General features: G+C 50.9%; 1 protein-coding gene across 1 annotated transcript; it reads right to left on the reverse strand.

Annotated features, from left to right (window-relative positions):
• Positions 1 to 1,502: 1,502 nt before the first annotated feature.
• LOC131566456 (eosinophil peroxidase-like) lies at positions 1,503 to 21,759 on the reverse strand. The gene is made up of 13 exons (XM_058817769.1): positions 21,687 to 21,759; positions 20,392 to 20,485; positions 18,824 to 18,999; positions 16,751 to 16,871; positions 14,410 to 14,539; positions 13,168 to 13,374; positions 11,682 to 11,997; positions 9,532 to 9,692; positions 7,876 to 8,122; positions 7,293 to 7,463; positions 5,072 to 5,309; positions 3,512 to 3,726; positions 1,503 to 2,360 (listed from the first exon to the last, which is right to left on the reverse strand). Exons 1-13 carry the CDS (start codon positions 21,757 to 21,759, stop codon positions 2,332 to 2,334), a joined length of 2,178 nt encoding a protein of 725 aa, XP_058673752.1. The 3' UTR covers positions 1,503 to 2,331.
• Between the last annotated feature and the right edge of the window lie 3,605 nt (positions 21,760 to 25,364).

Raw genomic sequence — 25,364 nt, forward strand, 5'->3', positions numbered from 1 at the left:
GCACACTGGGACCCTCTGAACTGGTGCTTGCAGAGACCAGGTCCCTGGGGGAGCCAGAGGTTAGAGAAAAACCACGGCTTCTTCCAGCTTCTCCAAGGTTTGATCCAGCAAATAGTTCCCTTTCTATGTCTGTCAACCTTTCCTGTAACTCATCTGCACAAAATTGTGGCCTTTTGCAACTAGGAGGAGGTTGATTTGATGCACAACTGGTTCATCTTGACCTGCCAGAAAGAGGTTCCTAAAATGTAATGCCAGTGAAAGGAGTGGAATGGCTGTCTTGCACTAATGGCAGTGGTTTCCAAACCAGGGTGCTGTTGTGAGGCTCCTGCTGTAGAAGGACATCAGGAGGTTTGCAGGTCAACCAGCTACTCACAGCAGGGTTAATTGAAAATCCAGGGAGCTTGCTCAAGGCCTAGATAGTTTGGAAGAGTACCCAAGATTTGAGATCCCAAGATTTCTCTCATCCCTGTGTCTGCATCACATCACTATCACAGGGAATAATGTTTGTCTTTGTCTGAAGGTTACTTCCTTTCTTGTAACCTGCATCTGTTACCTCTTGTCCTTCCCCTCTGAGCCCCTGGGAAGTGTCCACCTTCACAGCTCCTCCTTAGAGAGACATAAATCACTCCCACTCTCATTCTTCAGACTGAGCAGATCCAGCTTTCTCAGCCTGTCTCTGCACCCCACTGACCACCTTGGTGGGCATCCACTGAGGAAAAATGTACTTGGCACTGGGAGAAGGACCTGACAGGATGAACTAGGGACGGACATGCAGCTGGAGGAGGCTGCTGGTGAGAAAGAAAGTGAATGAGGCCTCAGCAGAGCTGGGAGGGAGAGATGCCCTCCTGAAACCAGCAGCAGAGGTTGATCAAGGCAAACCATCCCATCCCAGCTCCTGCAGGAGGCAGCCCCACCTCAGGAGCTCCACTGACCAAGGCAGGTACATGCCAGGCACCCTGTGGATAGTCCCCATGTTGCTGTACCAGCACTGCATATCTTTGATCAAGCTGATAAATAAGTCAAATTGTCCAAATTTCAGCTTGGCTAGAAAGAAAAAATCATCTGTCTGTGCTCAGTGCACACAGAGGGGCTGCAGGTGCTTTTGAGCCAGTCACATCCTCCCCCAGAGGGGAACTGCTGAATTTGACAGGTATTGAATGATACTCTGCCCCAGGTGGGCTGAGCAGACACACAGCAATGCCACAATTAGACAACCAGGATGGCAAAACAGAGCTGGAGACACTGGGACACCCCAGCCAATACCTCCTACCCATCAGTGCTGACTTTCACACAGGAGTTGGGGTCAGAGGCTTCAGCAAGAAATACCTTCTTTCATGAACAACACACAGCTTCTGGAACTGCCCTTTCCCAATATTCCCACAGAAAACCTGCCACCATCCTCCACTCATGTATGGTTGCTGCACCTTTTATGAAATGTAAAGAACATTTTGGCCTCAGCCCAAAATTGCAATTTATTAAGCAATACTAGGAATATAGCAGATTACAGAGGAAGGAGAAAGTGGGTTTGATCCCTTCCAGGAAAAGGCAAAAAGCTGGATTGAAATCAGAATAGTTACTACTTTCTTGTATGTTCAGATTGTTTTTATCTTTGCCAGGCCACATCCCACCAGCTCTACAGGCCAGTGCTGAGTAACTTTGGCTCATGCCAGGCCTCAGGAATCATTTGTCACAGGTTTCTGTCACATCAGAGGATGTTTTGGGCATTCTGGACTATGAGAAATAATAGTGAGAAAACTCTCACCCATATGGCAAATTTCTTCCTTCCATATTGGAGCAAAACCTGACACAGGGGATTTTAGGACAGTGTGTTTGGGGTGCAGGACAGCTATTTCTTCTTCTGTCAGAGGCATCCTACCATTAATACATTTTCTCTGAAAACTGATGAATTTATTTCTTTCAAACAAAAAAATTGGAGAACAAAAAATCTACTGTTATTCCAATGCCTTGATCTGTCTTTGGGGGTTGAAAATTTTAAAAGAAAGGTCAAAAACATGTTTGATGGTAAATCTTGGTGAAGCATTGTGTGGTTCCATGGCCTAAGCCAGCAGCTGGTGTGACTTGGGATCAGCCTCTGGACAACTCATTTCACTTGGCTTTGTGATACTGATTGATTTCACAGATCTGGGATATCTCTTCACTAAGTTCTTTTATTCCTGGGCTGCATCCCACTTCAGGCTTCATGCAAATCAAGCTGAGCAAATGACAGAACTGTGCCCAAACGTTGCAGGCAGTGAAAGCATAAACACAGTAAAAATTAATAATCCACCTCAGCAGCTTCCCAACTCTGGACATCTGGGAAATCCTCAGCATTCAGCATTTAAAGTCACCAGAATCTTTTTCTAGAGGAGATAAAAAGCATTGTGTTAATAGATAAGAACCTGAAATATCTCCCTGATACCTTGTGGGATTTGTTTCCACAGTTTAGGCTGGAAAGGAGGGATCAAAATTTGGTATTATGAAAGTGTGGCAGGACCTGACTGTCAGGGGAAAGCAAGGATGTTTTGCTTGGAAAATACACAGGAACAGCTTGCACTTCTCCAGGGAGAGCCACTCTTCCCTACATCTACTTCCCAGGGATTTCAGGGAGCATTTTGGAAGGAGTTAGATCTTAAGAATTTTACAAATCTTAAAGGCAGGTAAGAGAAATAGTGTAAAAATAGGTGACAACTGTACAAGCAGAGATCAAAACCAGAAGCCCTTCTATAGACTGGGAATTCATTTTCAAATGCTGAGTTGCTTTTGGCCTTACAAGGATGTGCTAACAAACAGCATCTTGACAGACAGACAGAGAGAGCCTTCCCAGTCTGGGCATTGTTTCCCGTGGAGTAAACCCTGGCATCACTAGTGAAGAACTAAATGGAAAGTCTATTAATCAGAAAAAAGTCCCAGAATTCCAGAACGGTTCAGGCTGGGCAGGGGCCCAGAGGGTCCCTGGTGCCACCCATCAGCTCGGGCAGGGCCATCCCCGAGCACAGGGCACAGCATTGTGTGCACAGGGCTCTGCAGGATCCCCAGTGCTGAGGGAGACTCCAGCCCCTCCCTGGGCAGCCTGCTCAGGGCTGGGCACTGCCCAGGGCACAAGTTGTGCCTCCTGGGCAGGGGCAGTGCTGGGCTCAGGCCCTGCCCGTGGCTCTGGTGCCGCTGCTGGGCCTGGAGCAGAGCCTGGGCCCTGCTCTGCCCCTCCCTGCACACAGGGACAGCCAGGCCTGAGGGCCCCTCTCAGCTGGGGCTCCTCTCCAGCCTGAGCAGCCCCGGCTCCCTCAGCTTTTCCTTGTTAGAAAAAAAATCTCAGAATAGGGCACTTGGCTTGCTCTGCCAGAAAATCTGCATTTTGTAGAAGCCACTCTAAGTACACCTAGTGAACTGGAGCATCTAAAGCTGTACCTGGCACACAGGTCCAGCTCCATGTTAGGGAACTCAGTTTTAAACCCCAGGGTCTGGCTTTCACAGGTGTCTGCAGGCATGACCTGCTGCGGTTTGCAGATCATACCTTGCTCCTCGGTGCTCTTTGACTTCCAGGGTCTGAGGTCCAGCTTTGGGATCTGACTGCAGCTCACAAAGCCATGGGGATATCTGTTAGCCTGGAAGATATTCCTTGATACTTTAGTGATGTGGGTATTGTCACATATTATTCGTGACAAGGAGATTTTGGCCAGTGAACGGCGCTGGCAAGGAGTGAAAACCCCAGGGTTCTGCCACCAAAACCTGAAGGAGAAAGAAGACACAACAGATTTTTGCCTTCTGCCTTCTTCACACTGATGACTCCCACAATATTAATTCCCATTAACACTAATTTCTTCTGCCAAGAACAAATTTGAATTTATATTATTTAAATCAAGAGCCCTGACTCGACAATTGGATAATTGTCAGTCTCACAATCTGAAGGTCATGAGTTTGATGCTCCATTTATCGTCGGCCAGGGTCTGTGCACAAATCACAAACAGGATGGGACTGCTGAGGACGCCGTCTCAAGCTGTTGTATTTTCCAGCATCAGTCTCATTACATGGTGATGACAATGGGAAGATGCCAGCAGCAGACAAAGAACTTAAGGTTACAACTTACTTTAAAAGTTTTTTGACCAATCACACAGTGCAAAAGCAGACTGACAGCAGTTCTATCCAATCACTATAAACACATGTACCTGTGGTTAAAACAATGCTTGCTTCTTTCGAATAAAAGACCTGCTTGTAAGCCTTGAGAGACAATGCACAGAGCTCCATTATTAAGGTTAGAATTTCCTAACATCTGGCTAGATGTACTTTGCTGTAGCTTAGGGAGTTATTCTAGACAAGCATTAATACACAGACCATTGTTCTATTTGTCCTTACTTTTCTACTTCTCATATAATTTTTCTGCTGAAAAACCTTATGACTACTGCTTAGCTCCAATCACAGTTCTGCTGTCTCTGAGGCCTGCCTTTTGCAGCTTTCCCAAAACCCTCTGATTTTAAAGAGTCCCACAATTATACCTTGCTTTTCTTTTGGCCATGGACAGGTAACAAAGATGCAATTTAATTAATTGTCCTCAGATGAGGCACAGGTACCCTCTTTCAAATAGGAAAGTTTGCACAGACTGTACACAGGCTGTGGCCACAGCCAAATGAGTGCCATGTTGGAACAAGCCCTGTAATTATTCAATTTTTTAGAAAAAGGTTTGTTTCCAGCCATAAGAACAGGATTTCTAGATGTGCAACAGACTGTTTGACCCTAAGTTCCTCATCCTGGAGTTTCAGCTTGTACTAAGTCTTTCTCAGCAGAAGTGTTTCCCAGAAACATGGGTTGTGATCCCATATTCAGGCAATATTGCTGGCAGGTACAGGGATCTTGCTTCAGAATTCCAGCATAAAATGGGGAATGTAACTCACTGCTGCACCTGAAGCCCCTGAGCAACCTCAAGGAGGAGGAGGAGGAGCTCAGGTGTGTTGAAACCTCAGCAATGCTGAAGTGATTTTGGCTGACAAGAAAACCCCAACCCACCACATCCATCACAAGCAAAAATCAAACACTGCCACATGTGCTCTGAGGTTGGGACACCCAGTTCTCCTCTCACCTGTCCCCATCACGAATGTTCCTGAACTGGGTGCCAATGAGACAGGCCATGAGAGGCCCCACCCGGCCTCCTTTCACAAAGGGCTCTGCAAGGGCCCCAATCCAGATGTCAATATTCTTTGGTGTCCCATAGAGCTTCAGGAATTTCCTTGCCAGGTTCTGATTCCTCAACACGTGCCCGAGTGACTCCACTCCAGAGGGCTGTGAGAGCCTGCAGAATTTTCTCCAGGAGTTGTAACCTGCAAGCAGTTGAATGTCAGAGCAGATAGAGCAGTGATGTACTACCTCCCCGAAAAGATTTTTCCCTCTCCTTCTCAAAACTGGGACACTAGTAAGGCACCAAAATGTTTAAAACATTTTTCTATATTTCTGTTAAAGCTACTGCCTTCCCACTCCTCCAGAGCCAGCTCCCCCTGTCTGTTTTTGGAGTGCCATGTATTTGCAGGTGGGAGCTGTACCACCACCATCCACCTCCACTCAGCAGGGATGCAACAGATGCTGACTTCACTGAAAGAGAACGTGGACAAAATGTTGATGGCCCCTCTCTCTGTACAACAGGAGAATGACCAAGTCCTTCTCCACAGCTGGTCCCTGTCCAGCCATGGGGACAAGCCACCCACTCCACACAGCCCAAGTTACTTCAGCCACCAGACTTTGCCAGCTGGACTAATTTTTCTGGACTGTAAACAGCCAAAAATCCACTGTGCCACAAGTGGTGCATAATTCTGCATCTTGGTGGAGGAGATGAGATGATGCTGCAGCAAACACCTCTGCTGTTAGCAGGATGTCATGGAATCACGGAACAATTTGGATTGGAAGGGATAATAAAGTTCATCTCATTCCACCCACTGCCATGAGCAGGGACACCTTCTGCTATCCCAGGTTGCTCCAAGCCCTGTTCAGCCTGGCCTTGAGCACTTGCAGGATTGGAGCAGCCACAGCTTCTCTGGGCAACCTGTACCAGGGCCTCACCAACCTGACAGGAAAAATTTTTCCTGATATCCATTCCAAACCTACTGTCTTATGTCTAAAAAACATGGAGCATTGGGAGCAAAAGACACAGCATATGGTGCCTAGATGACACTACTATCAAACATTTCCAGGACACTGAGAATTTGCTCAATCGGAAAATTAATTAGGGAGGGATTTTGACCTTGCTATGCCATCACCACCTTCGTGGATGTCTAATATAAAGGGGTACAGCACTCATAGGTGGGTTGAGACCTAAAGCTAAGCCCAAATTCACTAGGAACACATGTTACTCCCACCATGTCAGGTCTGGAAACCCAGGATTTGTAGTTCTGATCAGGTCTGCATGATGGTGTTTCTCAATAAAGCATGGAAAAATCACAACCTTATGTTGTGGCCAAGGCAGAGCAATCCTGTGAGCTGATGATGCCTCTGGATGTACTGCAAAGCCTCTGACTGGGCTTAAAACCCATGTATGCAGCTCAGTTTTCATCTCAGTTTCAAACAGGAGCCCTATTGCATCTCTCAGGATGTTGCTTACACAGCAGCTCTGGGCTCTTACCTCAGCATAATGACACTGTTGTGTAAGGACCCACTCAGGAGCCAGCTCTGAAGTGCTATCAACAATCTATTTCTCAAGACCATCTTGCAATGCCATTACACTGGTTTTGCACCTTGAAGAGCCCTGAGAGTGGTTCTGACATGCTTGGTTGTTTTTTTTTTCTCTGGGACACAGATTTAGTAAAGAAATTATGAAGAGATTTTCTTTACATATTGGAAACTGCTCTTCCAGTCATGCGTGGCTGGGCTGGACCCTACAGATGGTTGCAGAGAAGCCACAGAGGACTTTCAGCCCTAATTCCACTCCTGCAAACTTGTTGCTGAACTATTTTACCATTTTTTTCACTTGGACAATAGAAACAAGTCAATCACTGAACACCAAGCTCTGGTCTGTGCAATGAGCTATGTATTGCCTCCACGTCTCTCATGCAGGTTCAGCCAGGCTTTGCCTTCAGTGCTCAACCTCCACCCACTTACCTGTGGTGGTTCAGAAACAAGGAAAAAGTTTGGGAAAGAGCATCACAGAATCACTGAATATCCTGCACTGGGAGAGATACATAAGGATTACTGAATCCAACTCCTGAGTAATTTCAGCCAAGCATGGGTTGGAGAAGCTTCTCAATGTTTAATCACAAAAATGCCTGATTTCCACTTGTTTTTCTTTGTAAGCTCTGCTCCCACAGCTCACTTACCTGGAAGGCCATGATCTCGGCTGCGCTGCATGTTGAGTGCAGCTAAATCAAACCCAATCCTCTCAACCTGCTCAAAGAGCCGGTCCCGGAGCTCGCCCACCACCATCTGCTGCTGCGTCATCAGCTTGGCCTGGTTGGCCATGAGGCTCCGGAGATAGGGATCAATCCCACCTGCACAGGTGGCACAGGGAAACTGGGATCAATTCCACCTGAAGCAGGGACATGTGAGCAGTGCAGGGAGGACAGTGTGTGGCTAAGAGGCCCCAGAGAGGGGAGCACAGCTCATATTTAGTTATAAGCTACTACATGAGAATCAATTTCCCTGCACTTTAAAGGATTAAGAAGAAAATACTTTGAATAATGTTCTTCAAGGCCACAGCAATGAAGTGATCAGACCACTTTGGAACATGATGGGCTGCCCTCATCTACAGGGGACAGTTCTGTTGGGACAATTCTGGCTGGTAGTAAAGGCCATTTAATACATTGAACACAAAACACTTTTAAATTTGGCTGAACCAGAAGTTCATCCAGAGAAGGCAAAAAAGACAAATGAAATAAACCCACACTGCAGAAAAGGATTTACCTTCTTGAATGATTCTCCAGACAGCAAAGAAGGAGGTTCTGAGCTGAATTTCAGGAGTTATGGGTCTGTAATATTCATCTAGGCGGCCAACAGTTGGAGGGATTGAGGCATGAGCAAAGCGAAAAGCCAAGGTGAAGACATTGGATATCCGAGGATCCACAGACTCGTTGTAGCCCCGGTAGCGAGGAATGAGCCTGTGGAACTTGCATCCCAACAGGAGAGGCAGGTAGTCCCTGTAAGTTATGATCTAGGGGGAAACAAGGAAAGGGTGAACTGTTAATGTCTTGGCCATCAGTTTCTGTGGGAGCAAAGATGATTTTCTTGTTCTCTGTGCCACAGCACTCTGGCAGGTCAGAGCAACATAATAATAGGTTGGACTCAATGATCTCAGAAGTCTTTTCTAATCTAATTGGTTCTGTGATTTTGTGAAGATAAAAGCCTGCCAAATCCTCCCCAATATTGGCTCCTTGTAACCACACCACTCCCATCAGGCAGGCAGAACTGCACCCTTCGTGCCTCAGATAGCAAAGATAACATCAGCAGATAACGGGTAGCACCACCCACGGGCAGCTCCCTGAGTCCTCCCACAGCAGAGATTTCCAGTCCTGCTCTCTTGTCTCTCTGGGATATTGAGGAGGCAGCACAATATAATTTAAAAAAGAAAAATCAAATTCTGTGTCAGTAGGAGAAAATGGACTAATTGTTTGAATACTGCATGAAGATGGAACCATTGATGTAAACACAATGATGGAGATGATGCTTTTTGGACAATCCTTTGAATGTTTGCCTTGCCCAACATGTTTTTTCAACGATACAATAATATTTAAATGGGCAACATTTAAACATAAACATTTTGATATTCCTGTTTTTTATTTTTGTTAAACCAGCTCAGAAGACAGGCTTCAAAGGAAGTGCAGTGCCTTTGAAACCCCATGTCCCTTTCTCTCATAGGATCCAGGCTTTCCTGCCAACTGTAAAAAACCTCATCTGGCTTTGAGGCCATTCCTGCTTGAAACTGGAGGCTGGACAAGAGACTTTGGGAAGGCTCTCCCAAGCACAGAGGTGCTTGTGTGACCCCAGGACCCCATTCAGGGTCAAGTCTGGAGTAGTGTGTCAAGCTAGTCAAGATTGTGTGGGGTGGTCAAAGGGTGCAGCCCTGTCCCAAGGAGACACCATGATGGGCTCCACCAGCACACGGGGCTTCTTCATAGAATCCCAGAATGGTTTGGGTTGGAAAGGACCTTTAAGATCATTCCCATAGGCAGGGAATCATCAAGAGGAAGGGATTCACAACCTGAGGAATTTTAATCCAAATTTCCAGGACCGTTTTTTTCAGGTACAAAACAGTGGTTAGAAAAGCTTTTCCTCTGACTTTTCTGTCTGTTCCTCAAACAAAAATGTGCCAATAAAAACCTCATCAAGCACTTTGTAAATTTAACAGTAGAGGTATATAAAACATTCAGGGGCCCCCTCTGTGCTTGTCATTCCAGGTATCTCTGTGTGATTTTGCTTTGGTCAAAAGGGGCTGGAGGAAAGAATTTCGTCCTCTCACCCCTGAATCCTGCACCCTTTGGCCACCCTGCACTAGCAAAATCTAACACGTGAACCCTGTGAGACTGCAGGCAGAGCCAGGACAGGTGGGATGATGGCTGGTACCTGGATCATGGCTCCCAGGATCTTTCGTGCCTCCTGGTAGAGCCTCTCATCATTCCAGTGGGGATTGAGGCTTCTCAGCTTTCCAGCCAGGCGGTTGTGCTCCCGCACAAAGAGCGTGTGCATGCAGGCCAGCTCCAGCATCTCACTGGCACGAGTGTCACCTGGGAGGGGCACACATGACACTGGAGTGGGAAAGTCACATTGGGAAGCACACACAGAGGAATTTTTAGATGTCTCAATATTTGTGTTGTGAAGAAAGTGGGTAAGAAACACAGAGGAGGAGAGGGAAACCGAGGATCAGACAGCACCAGGCAAAAGCTGAATTTCTGCTGAGGCAACAAAAGCCAGGTGTTGTCCTGGCTGTGCTGAGAATAACAGAGAGGTGGGGAAAGTTTCAGTGAAGGGCTGGGAGCATTAACTTAAAAAGTTAAATACAAGTAGGTGTTCTCCAGGCTCCCATATCAGAGATGTTTGGTCTCACGGCTCGAGAGAGAAATGCAAATGGGCAAAGGGAAGTCAAGATGGCCAAGGAAGCTCTGAAACTCAGCAGGTCTCCTTCAAACCAGCTGAAACTGTGGCCAAAGCAAGGTGACAGTCACAAACAGGCTCTCTGGGGAGTAAAAGGAAAAGCAAAATGAGTCAACTTGGAGGAATAAACAAACAGCATCACAATAAAATATCAAATCTTTCTTCAAACATCTGGGGCAGGAAACGCAAGAGCAAGCAGGTGATGAGAGCATAGGCAAGCACTCAGAGAAAAGTAAACATGTTGTATTTAGTCCCCTTGTCCTACAGCAAATGGAGGCATTTGCTCCTGCACTTGGCACAGAGCCCCTTTCATCCACTCTCAAAGGCTGCCTGTGAGGGACTGCGGAAGGAGGAACAAATGCAGCACTGTCAGGTTTCCCTGAGCAGAATGCATCCAGACAGAGCTCCCAACAGAGCTCTGGGAGGAAACGTTGAGCCCTGGGAGGCAACTGCACATGTAAAACTCCCCCAGTTCTCAGGGACCGGAAAAGTCACAAATCAGACACTGAATTTTCAAAGGCGCTTCCGATGCAGCCTGAACTGATAAATTTTCCCATCAAAGAACTGATGGGTCTGTTCCAGCCACGGAACAGGAACTGCTCCTTGCTGAGAGTCTGCAGGGGCCAGAAGCCCCTCCTGGGAATTATCTGATGCTCCTGCCCACTCTGCTTCTCACTGAGCACCTGCCTTTGGCCACAGGTCCTGCGTGGCCCTCACCAAGGAGAGACCTGCACAGAACTGGGGGACCAGGTGAACACATGGAACAACGTATGGGACAGGTGGAATGCTGTGGGAGCCTGGAGGGAGAGGGAAATACCATGAGCTTTAAAGGAGAGAGCTGATGGATTCCAAGGACCATGGGGATGTTCAGAGGAACTTTGGCCAGATATAAAAGGCGCCAAGGGAATGGAAAGCAGCTCCACAGGTGATGAGACCTGTTGTGCCCTGAAGCTTTCTCCAGCACTGCCACAAGCATCCTGGTGTGGCCAGAGCCAGCAAGAGTCAGTTGAGAAATCCTGCTCTCCAAAAGAAATAGGCCATGGAGACACTAATTCATGAGGTATATCAGAAGCATCCATCTCTGGGGTCCCACAGGCTTGTGGAAAGTACTCCCAGTACTCCCTCAGCCTTCACAGTGGTGGGAACACACCTTAAAAGGCCATCTTGGTCAGGTATTGGCCTCATCCTCATTCCAGCTGGGATCCGAGCTCCTCTCAAAGTGCAGCAGGGACATGCAAATGTTTCCTGCTGTGGCCCAGCACAGTAGTTGCACATCTGTTCCCATCCTGCTGGGACGGAGACAGCCATGGAAGGACAAGTACAGACCAGCCATTGCCTCCAGGCCAGGCTGCCATTGCTGTGCCTGCTTGGGCACTCTGGGCCCTACACCAGAGCTGCTGAGCGTGGATGAGACACCTTCACTCCAGGTTTATCCTCACAAACAAGACTTGGAGAGGGTGAAGACCTTCTTCCTACCTAGCACAGCCTGTCCCAGTCTTTCATGATTTGCTCCATTCCATTTTCTATTTAAATAATAAAAACAAACAACTGAAGAAGTGAGCTGGAGATGGTGGAATTGCCTGCTCCAGATTCCAGGTTTGGGGTGCAAGCACCCAACTCACCTGCAAGAAAACAAGGGATTCGAGCCGGCCCGCTGGCCTTGAGGCAGGGCTCCTTCCTCATGGGGCCGAAGGGCATGTAGGCCCTGCCCCTGTCGGTGAAGTTGCGGTTCACAGCCAGGAGGCCGCTCTGGCTGCCGCGGTCCCGCAGCCGCTCAGCCAGGGCGGCCTCGCTGCCGTACACGACGCTGCCATCCAGGAAGGAGGTGAGGGCGTTGATCTGCTCTCGCACCGCCCGGGCCCACGGGCAGGCCGCCGCCGAGCGGAAGAAAGGGAGGCAATCCCTCCTGTTGGTGATCCGGGGGTCGTTGGGTGGGATCTGCAGATGGAGAAAAGGAAAATTCATGAAGGTGGAGCCAGGCAGGAGCCCTCTCACAGGGCATAAGGGTCAGATTGACAACAGAGATGCTGCTTTAGGAGCCCAAGTCCCAAACAGCCTGGAGCCTAAAGTCCTATGGATTCCTAAAGTCTTTCCCTTGAAAATAAATATATTGGATTACATCTTTAATGCTCAGTTTTCTTATCTCTATATCTACACCACAGAGAATTTTCATCCAGTATGTGTGACCCTTCCTTCCAGCACTCTCAAATGTATGTCAGGGAAACACTCAGTGATGTTCCATCCCATCACAGTTTTCCTCGAGAAGAATTAGGAGGACATGTAGAAACCAGAGCTGTAGCAGAACTTCAAAGGTGGGAGAGAAGCGCTGCAGGAGGGACATGGACATGATTTGGTGAAAAGAAAGCTCAGGGGGCCCTTGTGGCTCTGCACAGCTTCTGACAGGAGGGGACAGCCGGGGGGTCGGGCTGTGCTCCAGGGAACAGGGACAGGAGCAGAGGGAACGGCCTCAGGCTGGGCCAGGGCAGCTCAGGGGGGACAGCAGCAGGAATTTCCCCATGGAAAGGGGGCTCAGCACTGCCAGGGGCTGCCCAGGGAGGTTTGGAGTGCCCATGCCTGGAGGAGTCCAAGGAAGTCCTAGACGTGGCACTCGGTGCTGTGGGCTGGGTACAAGGTGGGGATGGGGCACAGCTTGGACTGGATGATTCTAGAGGGCTTTTCTAACCCCAATGCTTCTGTGATTCTGTGATCTGCTGGAGCAGGGATCAGGATGTGACTTCTGATAATGCCACAGGCACTGCTGGGAGATCTCAGCACTCCCTTGTCCTGTGCAAAGAACACTGAAGTCCCACAGATTTTCTCGAGTATTGACACTCCCCAGTGTCTGTCTGTGACATTTCCTGTTTTCCTGGCATCAACTGTGCTACCTTTGCACAACAGCTCCAAAGAAAAACCACCTTGCTGAGGGAGATGGCCAAATGCCTGGAAACCTGGCAGAGTCTGTGCCTGAATCCAGGGCCTGCCCCTGGAACACAGCACTGCCACCACACAGAGTGCTGTGACCTCCTTGGCCTGTTCTGGGAGGATATTCCTGGTTGGAGAGCAGATGCCCTCTCCCTTCCTCCCCTGGAAGAAGGAGGCTGCCTGTACCTGGATGGGAAAGCAGGGAGGCTCCTTTGCACAGCTGGTGTCACAGTCTGTCCCACCACTGAAGGGGACTCTGGCTGGGGTTTCTGGGCTGAAATCCAGGTCGTGGTCAATAAACTGGCCCCACTGCATGAACATGAGGGATCTCTGCTGGTCCATCTGCAGCAGCTCCGGGGGGAAGCGGACAATCTCGTTGGACACTTGTCGAACCTGCAGGGGTGGAGGCAGAACACACTGGCGGGAAATGACGTGTGTGAATGGGTGCACCCAGCTGCGGGGTCATTAGCAAAAATTCCCGGGGCACTTCTTGTGTTTTGCAGACAAAAAACCCCAAATGTGTCTGTGCAGGAAGGTGTCATGATCACCAAGTGCCCTTCGCTGAGCACAGTGCTGCTCTGGCTCTAGGCAGGACTCTGAACCTCCAGGCCAAGACTGTCCCTTGATGGACCTGGGGAAATAGCTAAGCAAGCCTGGGAAAGGGAGACAAAACAAATTTTAATATATATATATATTTTTTTAATAGAAGTGTAGAAAAAACAGCCCCAGGGAATTTCTGAAAATTATCTTGAAGTCCTCCTCCCTTCTCATCCCTTACTCAGCAATCACAGTTCTCCCACCTCCATGTATTACTGCAGAAAAAGTGGACACAGTGCTGTGGAAGGAGGTTAGGAAGTACAAGAAATCCATGAACACAACCCCAGCTCCTCCTCATCAGAGCTGTTGCACCAAGCTCAAGTGACCAAAAGCCACCTTACAGTGTCCCTGCTCACATCCAGTGCCATGAGAGCCACAACCCCTGCACTTCACCCACACAGGGACCCCCACATAGCATTTCTGGTCATACATTTTTTGTTCTGGGGATTCCCTGGCTTACTTTATCCTCTGGAATAATTGCTTTTCAGAAACAACTGCCACAGACCAAATAAAAAAAGGTAAGTAAAATAATTTGGCTTAAATGCACTCAATTTAAAAGAACATATTGTGTAATTCTGTATCCCTCCTGTGATTCTGCAGCAATCAGATTAATTTTCCTTTGCTTTTCCTGAAGACACGGGACTTAGAAAGCATTCCTAGTAGATCCCCCTGGATATTCTCAGACCATCACCCTGCAGCTGGTGAATCTAAGCCCCTCTCACCTGATCCACAGTTCCAGGTAGTGGATGAGCACTTTGATGCCTGCACTCTGTGCTAGAAGTGACAATCCCTAGGCCTGACACTGTGTTCTGAGACTGTTACAAACTTTACCAGTGGAAGGGGGAACCCAGAGAAACGTTTTCCTTCCGTCCACCCGCGAGGCACGGACACGCCATCCTCATATTCCGCCGGCAGCCACCTGGCCAGGGCTCTGTTGGAAGCTCCTAGGGATGGGTTCCTCCTGTCAGAGGCAATGGGAAAACAGCAAACAGTTGGAGCCAAGAGCTTGTGGATATGAAGAAACATGGACTTGGAATGGGAGCATGCCATGGCTGGGGAACTGCTGCAGCTCTGTAGGTTTGGTGCTATCAGTAAACCTTAGGATTAATAATAACAACAACAGCAATCATAGAATTGTTTAGGTTGGGAAAGACCTTTAATAATCTGCCCCAACTTTCATCTTCTCCCAGGCAAGAACTCAGGTGCCCCTGATGTCATCCAGCCTGAAAAAAGGCCCTCAGGCTGTGGCTGGAAAACAAAGTTGGAAGCTGAACACCATGGAAAAGTGGAGGAGCCTTTGAATGGAATTACCTATGGTCTTGAACATAAATTGGGGGATTTGGACTGTGAGGTTATTGTGCTGGGTGATTTTCTGAAGTTCATTAATGAAGAGTCCCTGCCCATTGCAGGGGGTTGGACTAGATAACCTTTAAACCTTTTCAAAATCACTTCCAGTGCAAACAATTCTGTGACTCTATGATTGTAGTTTGATTAGATGTCCTAAAGTGACTTTATGATGCTCGTATCCCCATTAACCTGTTTAGCCCAGAAATAAGTTTTGCACCTTTAAGATTGGTTCTGAGAGCGAAGTGGTGGGGGAGAGAAGCAGCAGCAGTTTGTTTTCAGACACTGCACTCGCTCCTCCACATTCCTGCTCCTGGACTGTGTTGTCTGCAGCACAGAGAGACAGTGGCACAGAGCTCTCCTTTGCTTTTTAGTCAGTTTTTAGCTAGCTGAGGCAGAGAAGTTCTCTGGTCTGTAGTTTTTCTTTTTCTTTGGAGCTGTTCAAACCTGCTCTGGCCTGAACATCCAGGGGAGCACCAGCAGCTCCACCTGAGGCCCACTAGGCCGGGCCGGGCCTGCGACATTTCCAGCACTGAGGGACTGACCAGAGACTGAGTGAGTTGAGCTGCAACCTGGGGAGGGACCTTCTCAGTTTGTCATCTCTTTTGGAGCAGCAAGGGGTTCTATTGTTTAATATTGTTCTTTTTTTTTTTTTTTTTTTCTTGTGCTAGTGAATGCTTTGCCTGTTAAATGAAGGGGAGGGGCAGCTTGAATCTGCTTTCTAGAGGAACCCCTTTGGAGGTTCTCTCCCAAATTTTCTCTAAACCAGGACAAATACACCATTAAATCCTTAATCAGAGTAGTAACGTACTTTCTTTGGAGTGCATGTCCAAAGTGTGTTCTGTGGTGGCCTCTCACCCACAGGCAGCACTGCCCCAGGCAGTGGAGAAACAGAGCACAGCTGATCCCACCTTCCCCAGGGCCTCAGGTCTGGATCAGGTGTAATGGACCCATCCTTATCCCCCCCTTGAAGTGGAAGGAGGCAGGAAGGTCTCTCCTTTGTTCTTATACAATCCCCTCAAGGCTAAAGCACCCTGGAGCAGGCAGAGCTGGCTGAGCTCCTTCCTCTGCCTCAGCTGCTTCCAGGAGCTTCCCAGCTCTGTTTTTACAGGGAATGTTTCTGAACTGTCCCTGTCAAACACCCAATGCTCAGCAATTTCCCGTGTCTCCCACATTCCCATTCCAGCCATGGGAGGTGCAAGGAGGTGTTCTCCCAGCCTATATGCCCAGATTTCCTCCCACACAGAGTGGGGCAAAGAGATGGCTGGATCATGCCCAGTGTGGATTTAGGTCAGGAAACCCTTGGAGACCCTGCCTAGGGGCAGGGCCAGACAAAGAGTCTGTCCCCAACACGGAGCTCCTCCTGTTTTGGCAAAGAGCTGGTTCAGGTACAACACCAGGAACCTTCCCAACAGGACTGGAATTAACAGCTCCACACAGGACTGGAATTAACAGCTCCACACATTACTAGGAAATACTAGAGTGTGAGACTCCAAAACAACACGAATCTTCCGTGGAGAAGAGGGTCTACTTCTACTTATGGAGGATGCCTGACATCCATCTATAGAAAAATTTAGGTTAACCACCAGCCCAGATCACTGAGTGCCCCATGCAGTCCTTCCTTGGACACCTCCAGGAATGGGGACTCCACCAGCCCCCTGGGCAATTCCAATACCTGACCACTCTTTCCAGGAAGAAATTCCTCTTGATGTCCAACCTGAGCCTCCCCTGGTGCAACTTGAGTCCATTTCTTCTCCTCCTGTCCCATCCATCCATCCATCCATCCATCCATCCATCCATCCATCCTCCTGCTGACACAGCCCCTCACCTGTTGTTGCACTCTCCAGTAATGGTTCTGTAGCCAGAAGATGCACAATTTATTTTCTTATCCTGCTGGTCACATCCAGTGGCCTTGAAAATCACCTCCACCTGAGCTGGAGTCAGCAAGTCTGGCAAGGAATAAGGGAGAAAAAATCCATGCAGGAACACACTGGCTCTGCAAAGGTTTTCCTGTACCTAGTACCTGTACCTACCCCCATCTGCACAACCACAGTGTGCTGCCATTTAACTCTTCCTGCTCGAAGACATGCCAAGGATGTTCTTTGAGCAGCAGATGCTTTTACTGGTTTGGAATGCATCAAACCCAGCAAAGCTATCGTCAGATCTTATTTATAATCACATGTTAGGATCATGCAGCAGCAGAATGGTTTTCTAGTATTGCCTCTCCTCTCCTCTCCTCTCCTCTCCTCTCCTCTCCTCTCCTCTCCTCTCCTCTCCTCTCCTCTCCTCTCCTCTCCTCTCCCTTTTTATCCCCCATAAAATGCAGTCACAGCTATCCTAGGGGCTGTTACAAGTTTTTCCCCTTGGAAGCAGCTCCCAGTGTGTGTCACCTACTCGGAGCTGCCTGGAAAAGAACCATCCTGTGGCTGGGCTCACCGAGGGCATTGTGTTTTGCTGTGCACATTTCCCTTTGTAGGGAAGTTAAGTGGCAGAGTTTAACAAGAAAGATCTTACAGAATCACAGAATCATGGAATGGTTTGGTTGGAGAGACCTTAAAGACCATCTTGCTCCAACTCCCTTCCCTTGAGAAGGATAGGGACACCTTCCCAAGTTGCTGCAGCCTGGCCTTGGACACTTCCAAGGGGCAGCCACAGCTTCTCTGGACAGCCTGTGCCAAGGCCTCAGCACACTCTCAGCCAGCAATTTCTTCCTGACATAATCCAAATCTCTCCTCTCTTATTTTAAAACCATTCCCTCTTTTCCTGTCACTATCTACCCGTGTAAAAAGTCCCTCCCTCTTTTTTATAAGCCCTTTTAGGAAGGGGCTCTGATATCTCCCCAGAGCTTTCTCTTCTCCAGGCTGACCCCCAGCTTTCCCAGGGAAGATGCTCCTTCTTGGCTTTTGCTGCTCACTCCACGTCCCAGCGCTTTGAGGTTTCCTGGTCACTGCTGCCACCAACAGTCTGGGTCACACATGGTTTAAAAGCCACTGGGCAGGTGGGTGAGAGGTGGCAGCCAGGGGGCCCTGGCAGGGCTCTGTAGTGGCACTGGAGCATCAGTCCTGGATGGAGAAGCTGGAGCTTTGCACAGCCAGTTCTGCCATCACCTTCCAACCCATCCTGTCCCAGAGCAAAGCCGGGGCACTCCATGATGTGCCTTATCCTGCCAGTGCTTTACTGTAATGTTGGTAAAGTGTTTGAGGCCAGGCTAAATGAGGCTTGGAGCAGCCTGGAACAGTGGAAGGTGTCCCTGCCCATGGCAGGGGTGGCACTGGATGGGCCTCAAGGTCCCTTCCCACCCAAACCATTCCATGATCCCCATATGTATATGGCAGGAGTCCTCCCTATGTGTCCCTGAGCTGCTCCTTTCACTGACCCTGATCTGTGTCCTGTCAGCAGCCTGGCCTTGCCTGACTCCATCTCACAGAGGATGTTGTTCCTCCAGATACATGCTGAAATGTCCTCTCACATCTCCCCATTCTCTATTTGGACAGTGTTGTGTCTGTGATGTGACTGCAGTGCTGTCTGAGGTCTGGCTGAAGAATTGCCCTCCTTGGGGCCAAGCTGCTGGGAGCCATCTCTGGGTTTGCTCATTCCCTGCTCAAGCAGCAGAATATCCACCAAAGCCTTCCAGGCTTTGACCAATTGGAACTTGAACCTCCACACAGCAGAAGGAACCAGGGAAGTGCACAAAACACTTTCACTAACTGAAAAACCTCCCAATAATATTTAAAATGAAAAAAGAGCACAGAAAAATAACTCAGCTTTTCTTCACCGCAGCCACATGGGAAAGATTTGTCATAGCCCACCACAACCCCCTTTCCTTCACTCCTCCCAAGCCCCAGGGACCAAGCCCTGTGTCTTCCTCCTCTGCCTTCCTCCCAGCAGAGGGGGATCCTACCTGTGACGTTGAAGTCCCCCCTCACAGCCCCTTGCATTCTCTCTTTGAGCAGGCTCAGGGTGGTCTGCAGGTAATCCGCTGCCCGGACAGCCTCTCGTGTCCCCCCCACTGGCTGCTTGAAATATCTCAGGAGCTCTGCTGGGGTCAAGGCATTGTTCTGCAGGCTCTTCTTTATGCTGCAAGGGACAGGAAACCAAAATCTGAAACGGAGCAGGGGCAGGGATGCTGCAGTTGCACACCTGAGCATCAGGCACAGCATGTCTTAAGTCTGAACTGTTGGGCAGAGTCACTGTGAGAGGCCAGGGCTTCTCCTGGCACCCTCCACAGAGCAGCAGAGAGACCTGCAGGAAGGGAGCTCCTGAAACTGCCCAGCTCCACCTGCCAGAAGGCAAATGACATCCATGAGGCACCACACCTTGCTCAACTGTTATCCACATCATCAATACCTCTCACTGTCTGGAGGCCTCAAAGGTCTCCAGGCCACCTGTCCTAAAGATGCTGGAGCCTCCTCTCAGCTGGAGGGGATTCAGAGTGTGGCTGCTGGCAGAGAACAGGTATGGGCTGGTAGGAAGCTGGACACTCCCAAAGCATGGCTGGGAGCCCCACAAAATGTCCTCACCGCAGCATCCAGCTGTTTGCTGCATCCCTTGGAGGGAATCACTGGAAATATGCAGGAGCCTGTTATGGTCTCAACTCAGGGCTCCTGCTCAGAACCCTGAGGGGTGCAACAGAGCCCAGAAATACCATCAGGTGCTGCTGTGAAGATGGGGAGGCCCTGGCATAGGGTGCCAAGAGGAGCTGGAAGCGTCCAAGGCCAGGCTGGATGGGGCTTGGAGCACCCTGAGATAGTGGAAGGTGTCCCTGCCCATGGCTGGGGCTGGAAAGAGATGAGCTTTAAGATCTCTTCCAACCCAAACCATCCAGGATTCTGCAATTCTTTGAAAACCGAGACAGAGGGGGTCACATTCCCAGTGACCTGACAGACTGCTGTAAAATCAGGGTGAGCAGCCAAAAGCTGCATGAGAGCCCACTGTGCTCCCAGGGCTCCCCACCCCACTGTCCCTGGGCTGCGGGGAGCAGGAGAGGCAGGGGAAGCTGCAGGAGAGGACAGGGATGGGACAGGGACAGGGGATAGGGACAGGGGATAGGGGACAGGGGACAGGGAGAGAGGATGGGACAGGGGACAGGGACAGGGGACAGGGGACAGGGGACAGGGGACAGGGGACAGGGACAGGCACAGGGGATAGGGGACAGGGACAGGGGACAGGGACGGGGACAAGGGACAGGGGACAGGCACAGGGACAGGGGATAAGGACAGGGGACAGGGACAGGGGACAAGGGACAGGGAGAGGGGACAGGGGATAAGGACAGGGGACAAGGGACAGGGGACGGGGGACAGGGACAGGGGACAGGGGATAAGGACAGGGGACAGGGACAGGGGATGGGGAGAGGGGACAGGGGACAGGGGACAGGGACAGGACAGGGGACAGGGACAGGGGATAAGGACAGGGGACAGGGGCAGGGGACAGGGGCAGGACGGAGACACGCCACCCCAGCCCGGCTCTCACCGCTCCCGTGTACGCCTGTAGGCAGCATCCACCAGGTGCCGGGCCTCAGCCACGCTGCTGAGCAGGGCCGTGTCCGACAGCTGCAGCGGCACATCTGGGCAGGGACAGGGAGGAGCAGAGGTGAGGGTGCCGGCAGGAGCACCCCTGCGCCTCCTGCACCTGGGAATTACACACAGCAGCGCTGGAGGCAAGTGCTGCTCCCTCTCAAGAGATCTGCATGTAAATGTATCCCTCAGGGGACTTTGAGAGTCTCTTCTGGGCATGAAGAGAATCCCTCCATCCGTGGAAGCTTCAAACAGCCCCAAACAGTGAGAGGCGCAGGCACCGTCTGTGCTGCCCTTTCCCAGCAGAGCATTGAATAGGGTGCCCAGAGCAGCTGTGGCTGTCCCACCCCTGGCAGTGCCCAAGGCCAGCCTGGATGGGGCTTGGAGCAGCCTGGAATAGTGAAAAGTGTCCCTGCCCATGGGCAGTGGGGGAATGGGATGAACTCTGAGCAATTCCCTTCCAATCCAAACCATTCTGGGATTCTCTGATTCTATGAGCAGCCTGATTTCCCGACGTCTTTCCCCAGTCCTTCCTGCAACCTCCTCCCCTTTTCACTACTCTCCTTCTGCCCTGGGGGGAGCTCCCAAAATGAATTTCATCTCCCTCATTTGCTGGCTGTGGGTCACAGAAAGGAAGGGGACAGGCCCCAAGGGCTTCTCTGAGTGACAGCACTTTCCTACAGCTTCTGGAAAAGAGGAAAACTTCAGAAAATAGCACAAAGGGATAAACATCTCCCAAATCTCTCCAGTTTCTTTTAAATACCTTCCCAGATCAGCCCAGAGCTCACCTCTTGGACAATCCTGATGACAAAAATTACTGCCTGGACCACCATTTGAGGCAAATGAAAAGCCAGGCATGTGCTTTTCATAAGGATTTGACATTGTAAATTAACAGATGGAGGTCTCCATATATTTTGGAGCAGTGATTCAGGGCTGGAAGAGGGAGAGTAACTGCCCCATCCCTACACTCCACAGGCCCTGGCAGCTCTCTCAGGTGCTGGCACAGGGAGGGAGACCCTGGTTCCATGGGCATGGACGAATGCTGGGAACTGATCTCCTTTACCTGATTTCAAGGAATCAGGCAGAATCTGGACTGGTAAAATCCTGAACAAGCCACAGGAGGTACAAACTGTGCCCCTTCTGGCACCTTTTCAGGGCTGTGCTGATGAATGACAGTCTATTCCAGACACAGCTTGATCTTTCCCCCTCAGAAAATCCCCTGATCTGCAAACCCTGAGGGAAGGACAATACCGTAGGAAGAGGATACAGATGCCTGGAACAGGCTGAGGATCACCAGCAGCCCCAGGAAGGTTTCTGCCTTCATCCCTGCAAAGAAACGTAGGAGAAGACAACCAAGAACACATGGATGCATCAGAAGGTCCGTGCCAAGGTGGAGGATGGCACAGGAGCTCATGGAGCATCCCCTCCCAGTGCAACGCTTCCAGGAGGGAGTGCATTGCCCCAGAGCTCCTGTCAGTGCAATGTGGAAAAGGAGCAGCCTCCTGTCCCAGGGATACCAGCACTGCTGGGAACTGGGAATGTGCTGCTTGGGACCTCGGGGGCACCACAAAGGGGCCAGAACCTGCTGCCAGCACAGCACCCAGAGCGTGCAAGGGAGAGCTGCTGGGGAACAGGAAAGAGCCAGGATAGCACGGCAGGTCCTCTACACCTCTGCTTCTCTGCCTTTAGATTCCAAGAGTCCTCTTTGCAAGTAGTCATGCCACATACAATGTCACATAAAAACAGATAAGGACTGTATTCTCTTTATTCCTGTTTGGCCTGGGATTGAGGATATTCATGTTAAAAGTTACACCAAAAATTTGGAGGAAATAATACTTCAATATTTAGAATGTTGCTACAAAAATCACTATGAGTGAACTGTTTGTATTCCTCAATAGAGCCAGAGTGAAGCCAACCATGAACTGGCTATCACTCTATCCCCATAATTATAAAATGCAGCATTTATATTTGTGTTTTAATGGGAATCTATTCAGTTATTGCCTATCTGTTCCTCTAACATGGGCTGCAAAAGGAGTGGGAAGTATTTAATAGCCATTTAATAGATGTTTGGGAAGTTTTTCCCAAAGCTGACCCACTCACCTCCCAAGGCTGCTCCAAGCAATCAGCTCCCAGAATGAGCCCGGAGCTGTGGGCTGAGCACGCACCGTGAAGCTGCCCCAGAGGCACCCGGACTGCCCGGCTCAAAGGCAAAAGCACCCAAATGCCCGGCTCAGAGGTATCCAAATGCCCGGCTCAAAGACAGCCCAGGATGCCCAAAGGCTCAAAGGCAAAGGCACCCAAAATGCCTGGCTCAAAGGCACCCAAAATGCCCAGCTCAAAGGCACCCAAATGCCCGGCTGAAGGCAAAGGCACCCAAATGCCCGGCTCAAAGGCACCCAAATGCCCAGCTCAAAGGCAAAGGCACCCAAACGCCCGGTTCAAATGCACCCAAAATGCCCGGCTCAGAGGCCCCCAGCCTGCCCGGCTCGGCCCCGTCCCTGAGGAGCCGCCCTGGCAGCCGCAGCCGCCGCCCCCGCTCCCGGCGCTTCCCCGCTGCGCTCCCGCCGTTCCCGGCGCCGGCCGAGGGTGGGAGCAGCGGGAGCCGCCGCGCTCAGCCCCAGGCTCAGCCCCAGCTCCCCGGTGCCGCCCCCGGCAGAGGAACAAACCCTCCGCAAGAGCCAAGCGCCGGTGTCCGGGCCACGCTCCCACCTGCGATCCGCCGCCTCTGCCCGGCCCGCGGCCCCTCCGCGCCCGCTTTTATCGGCCCGGCCTTATCAGCAGCGGCTGCCCCGGGCACTCCCCTGGCGTGGGGGCCCGGCCAGGCCAGCGCCCACCTCACTTGCCACCCTCTGCCCGCCGGGAGGCTCCTTTGCTCGCAGCTGGATACACAGCCTGATGCTCCACCGGAGCTTTCCCGGGACTTTTGAAGGTGATGTGACCACTTCATGGTGGTTCGAGAGCCCTGAGCCCTTCTGGGGGCGCCTTCCAGGGACAAAGTTCCTTCCGCCGTGGTGCTCTTCATCCTCTGCCGCTTTTAAAGGTCACAGCAAGGCTTTCACATCCACCCCCAGAGACACCTGCAGTGCCCAGCACTCCCCATCCCACCTCTTGACGGGCTCTGCCCCACATCCCCGGGGGTCCAAGAGAACTGCTCCTTCCTCCTGCCCAGGAGAAGGCACTGGGATGATGGTTTGAACAGGCATCACCCTCCAGCTCTGGTCTGGAGCATCTGGTCTGCCCCAAGTGCCACTGCACCAGGAGCTCAGCTGGCAAAGCATCTCCCCTGCACGGGCAAAGCCCCTCTCCCTGTCCCAGAGCAAGAGCATCTGATGGACAAATGCTGACAGGGCATGCTGCTGGATCAGTGAGGGATGTGTTTGAGCATGGAAGTGCACGGGGAGGCAGAGGAACTGCTCCTCAGCTCCCCCTCACTGCACATTGCAGTTGTGTTTGCGCTCACGGATCAGAATTCCTTGGATCAGCAGCACAGACTGGGAGCAACCAAGTTCCTGCCAGGACTCCCCAGGCTGCCAGGCCGGTTGGATGAAGGTCTTCACCTTACTGTCCTGCATGGACACCCCAGGACCCCCAGTGGCTGCAGAATGGTCCAGGTGGTGCAGTGCCCCTGGCATCTGGGTGTGTCCATCCCCAAAGCTGGGATCCACCATCCCCAAAGCTGCCTCCTTGTAAGTGGAGCCATGAACTGATGATGGTCCTGGTCCTTTAATACTTTAAAGAAAATCAGGAAAACAAATTACAAATCTTGCAGTGAGGCCCAGTGAGGCTGGTCCTGTTTGCAGACTGGTTTTGACAACCTGGAGGGAACCCACCTGAGCCCAGGAGAAAGCTGGGTTTGGCCAACCTGGAGGGAAGAAGGCTCTGGAAGCCTTACTCTTGACTTGGACTGTCTCATGGAAGGGCTGCAGAGCAGACAGAGCTGTTTGGAGTGCCCAGGGATGGGACAAGAGGCAATGACACCTGGTACTGCCAAGAAAATTCCCAACAGATGTACAAAACCACCCAGGATAGTGGTGAGTGCTAGGACAGGACCCAGAGCAGAGGGGGGGCCTGCATCCCTGGGGATAATGCTTCCTTAAATGAGACCCCGAGCCTTCAGGGAACCCTAACCCAAGAGACTCAGGAGGTCTCCAGCCCACCCCTTTCAGAGTGTGACACAGAAGCAGAACATCTGCCTGAGGTCCCAGCTTCAGCACCAGCTCCAGCACCAGAACCAGCTCCAGTACCAGAAACAGATCCAGCAGTAGCTCCAGAACAGCAGTTTGCACAACAGAGACCACAGCACAGCTCTTGTGCAAAGGGGCAGAGCTGGTGGATTTGCAAAGCTCTGAGTCCCTCCCCTGCTGCATCAGATAGAGGAGGAGGATGAGGATGTTTCAAAGGCTATGGACAGTTAGTGCATGACAGTGCTGGGAAATGTGTTTCACAATGAGGAACTTAATTCAGAGAATCACAGAAGGGTTGGGCTTGGGACAGACCTTACAGGCCATCTTGTTCTACTCCCTGCCTTTGGTAGGGAAATCTTGCACCATCCCTGGCTGCTCCAAGCCCTGTCCAGCCTGGCCTTGGGCACTGCCAGGGATCAGGCAGCCACAGCTGCTCTGGGTATGCTGTGCCAGGGAAGCCACTTCTTCCTCACAGGGAACAATTCCTCCCCAATATCCCATCCATCCCTGCCCTCTGGCAGTGGGAAGTCATTCCCCCTTGTCCTGTCCCTCCATCCCTTGTCCCCAGTCCCTCTCCAGCTCCCCTGGAGCCCCTTCAGGCCCTGGCAGGGGCTCTGAGCTCTCTCTGGAGCCTTCTCCTCTCCAGGTGAGCACCCCCAGCTCTCCCAGCCTGGCTCCAGAGCAGAGGGGCTCCAGGCCAGGAGCAGCTCCATGGCCTTCTATGGACTCGTTCCAGCAGCTCCAG

Source organism: Ammospiza caudacuta, chromosome 20, assembly GCF_027887145.1.
Source record: "Ammospiza caudacuta isolate bAmmCau1 chromosome 20, bAmmCau1.pri, whole genome shotgun sequence".
NCBI lineage: Eukaryota > Metazoa > Chordata > Aves > Passeriformes > Passerellidae > Ammospiza > Ammospiza caudacuta.

Coding starts and splice junctions, on each gene's coding strand:
- LOC131566456 (XM_058817769.1), bottom strand. CDS start 21,759: ATGAAGGCAGAAACCTTCCTGGGGCTGCTGGTGATCCTCAGCCTGTTC. Junction 8,123..9,531: donor TCCTGGGAGCCATGATCCAG/GTACCAGCCATC, acceptor GTTTCCCCCTAG/ATCATAACTTACAGGGACTA. Junction 3,727..5,071: donor AACATTCGTGATGGGGACAG/GTGAGAGGAGAA, acceptor TTTCTCCTTCAG/GTTTTGGTGGCAGAACCCTG.